The sequence below is a fragment of the Cariama cristata genome, unplaced genomic scaffold (assembly GCF_000690535.1).
Source record: "Cariama cristata isolate BGI_N322 unplaced genomic scaffold, ASM69053v1 scaffold23167, whole genome shotgun sequence".
NCBI lineage: Eukaryota > Metazoa > Chordata > Aves > Cariamiformes > Cariamidae > Cariama > Cariama cristata.
In genome coordinates, this window is record NW_009628619.1 from 633 (window position 1) to 2902 (window position 2270).

The window sequence follows — 2270 nt, forward strand, 5'->3', positions numbered from 1 at the left end:
CTCTGGCGTTGCTGCTCCCAGGCAGTGCAACGGAGGCTGCAGGTTCTCTCCAGTCAGAAAGCTTCACTGTCCTTGAAGCCTTCTGAAAACAGCCCCAAGCTGTTCTTCGGGCTGGCTGGGGCGTTTACAAAGAGGGAGAGTTGTTCTCTGCTAACAGTAACCACCCATGGAGAAGGGCTTTGCTGGTCAGCCACCCTGCACAAAGCTGTGCCGTGAGATGTGACAGCAGTCCTGGCCCTGTGCCGCAGCATCCTCGCAGAGCTGCCAGATGGTATGTCCCAATGGGTCCTTGGCTGCTGCAACCCAGAGGAGAGGATCTTCCCCAGCACTCCACGGTCCTGCTGCTTCCAGTGCCACGCTGCTCTGGCTTAGAAAAGGCAGCCGGATCCAGTCCCTGGCTGTGAGCAGAGTCCTGTCCTGTCCCGCTCCCTCCTGGGGAGTTTGACATGAAAAGGACAGATACAGTCCCTGAGACCCCGAGTTTGTGCTGCCAGGGGCAGACAGCACTGCTGAAAGTGGACAGGAGGCTCTCTAAATGTCCCCATTCCCCTCCTGTTCCCTCTCTCAGTCCTGTCCCCATTCCCTTCCCTGTCCCCAGGCCACAGCAGCACCAGGCATCCAGCATCCCGTGGGACAGGCTGGGTTCCAGGGCAGCCCAGCAGCCCGGGCATCTTCCCAGCACACTCAGCCCTGCATCCCCAGCCACCAGCTGAGCCAGCCACCCTGCCGCCTGTGCCAGCAGGGCGAGGGGAAATGAACGCCTGGCTCGCCCCACCATCTCCTGTGCCTTCCCGCTCCCCAGCAAGCAGCGCTTTGCCACAGGCTAGGGTGGCCCTGGCAGTGCCGCTCCCGCCAGCCCCACTCCCGCACAGAGGAATGTCTGTGTGCCCAGCTGAGCTGCAACACACTGGCATTCCCCCCCCTCCCCTTCACGCAGCCCTCACCTGGGACTCAGGCACGTCTCTCTCTCAGCTCATAGATGGAGTGAAGCTTCTGAATGAGAAATATTTTATCTTTCCCTTCCTGCAACAGCAAAGACACTGCAGTGAGCAGCTGTGGGGTGTGCTCTTGCACGTCCGAGGTGGCAGCACTGCCAGGGCTAGAGCCTGAATCCGGCAATCCTGGGGCTGGACCAGGGCATGGGGCAGCCGGGTCTGCCAGGACTGGCCAGGGGCAGCAGGCAGAGCTCACGCACATTGGCAATCTGCTCCTTCAGCAGGCGGATGATCCTCTGCTGGCCTCCCACCACCTGGATATTGAAGTAGATCACGGCTCTGCAATGACAGGCAGGACGGGACTGTGGCAGCTGGGACGGGAGGCTGGGGGATGCTGCGCTTCTGGCACCAGGCCGGGGCACAAGGCTCTGGAGTGACACTCCGGCTCCTAGCCCCTCACTCAGGGCCGTGACAGCAGGACTCTCAAAGTGTGAGCCCAGGGTTCAGCCTTGGGCTTGGGTCTGTACTCACAGCAGGCCCCCGGCCATGAAGAACAAGAGGAAAGTGTTCTCCACCAGGTGCTGGTGGACCCAGGCCAACCAGGTGATGTTTGGGTTGGACTTCTCCAGCACTTGCACCCAGGTCTTTCCTGACTTGTAGATAGTTTCCAGCCCCTGGAAGGGACCACAGGTTTCTGACGGCCGCACCCTGAGCAGACAGACCAACGGTGTCAGTCAAAGTGATGGGCAGCCCAGCCAGCTGCTACCCATAGCCCGGGGCACTGCCTGGCCACAGATGTCCGGCCCTCCAGGAACCCGCCTGCCCCAGCCATCCCCAGTGGTTGGACAAGTGGGTCGTCATCCTGTTGTCCCACATCAGGAACATCTGGGAGAAGTGGGCACAGGCCAACAGCCGCTATGCTGTGCAATGACCAGTGGCTGGGCAGCATCTCCCTGCCTGGGGCAGGGCTGCACGGCCCCGTGCCAGGCACGATGTGCGCTGCGTCCCGTCCGGGCTGGAGAGGCATGGTCTCCCCAAGTCCTTCTCCTTTGCCAGGCAGCTGGCAGTTCTGTGCCCCAAGCCATGGTCCAGTGGGTACTCACGACCAGATGGTGTAGGAGAGGAAGATGGCTGTCCCCAGGAAGGATGGGAAGCACAGCAGGGTGATGAAGATGGTGTTCATGCGAGATGCTTGCCAGGGCTTGCTGGGGGACTGGCAGTTCTGCATCAGGCTGGTCTGCAGACAGGGAGCAGAGTCCCGCGTGCTGCCGTCTCCTGGGAAGCGGCCCCAGGAGTGCGAGCGGGACAGCGGTCCCCACCCTGCTGTCCCATCCC

At 61.8% G+C, this 2270-nt stretch overlaps 1 protein-coding gene across 1 annotated transcript in view; it reads right to left on the minus strand.

Annotated features, from left to right (window-relative positions):
* Positions 1-951: 951 nt before the first annotated feature.
* The window catches only part of TMC6 (transmembrane channel-like 6), a gene marked incomplete at its 5' end in the record, with an annotated part of 5237 nt that continues 3918 nt past the window's right edge, over positions 952-2270 (minus strand). The window contains 4 exons of the mRNA XM_009704896.1: positions 952-1023; positions 1196-1274; positions 1467-1643; positions 2039-2172. Of these exons, the coding sequence (XP_009703198.1) occupies positions 952-1023; positions 1196-1274; positions 1467-1643; positions 2039-2172 (462 nt within the window). The remainder of the gene's footprint in view (positions 1024-1195; positions 1275-1466; positions 1644-2038; positions 2173-2270) is intronic.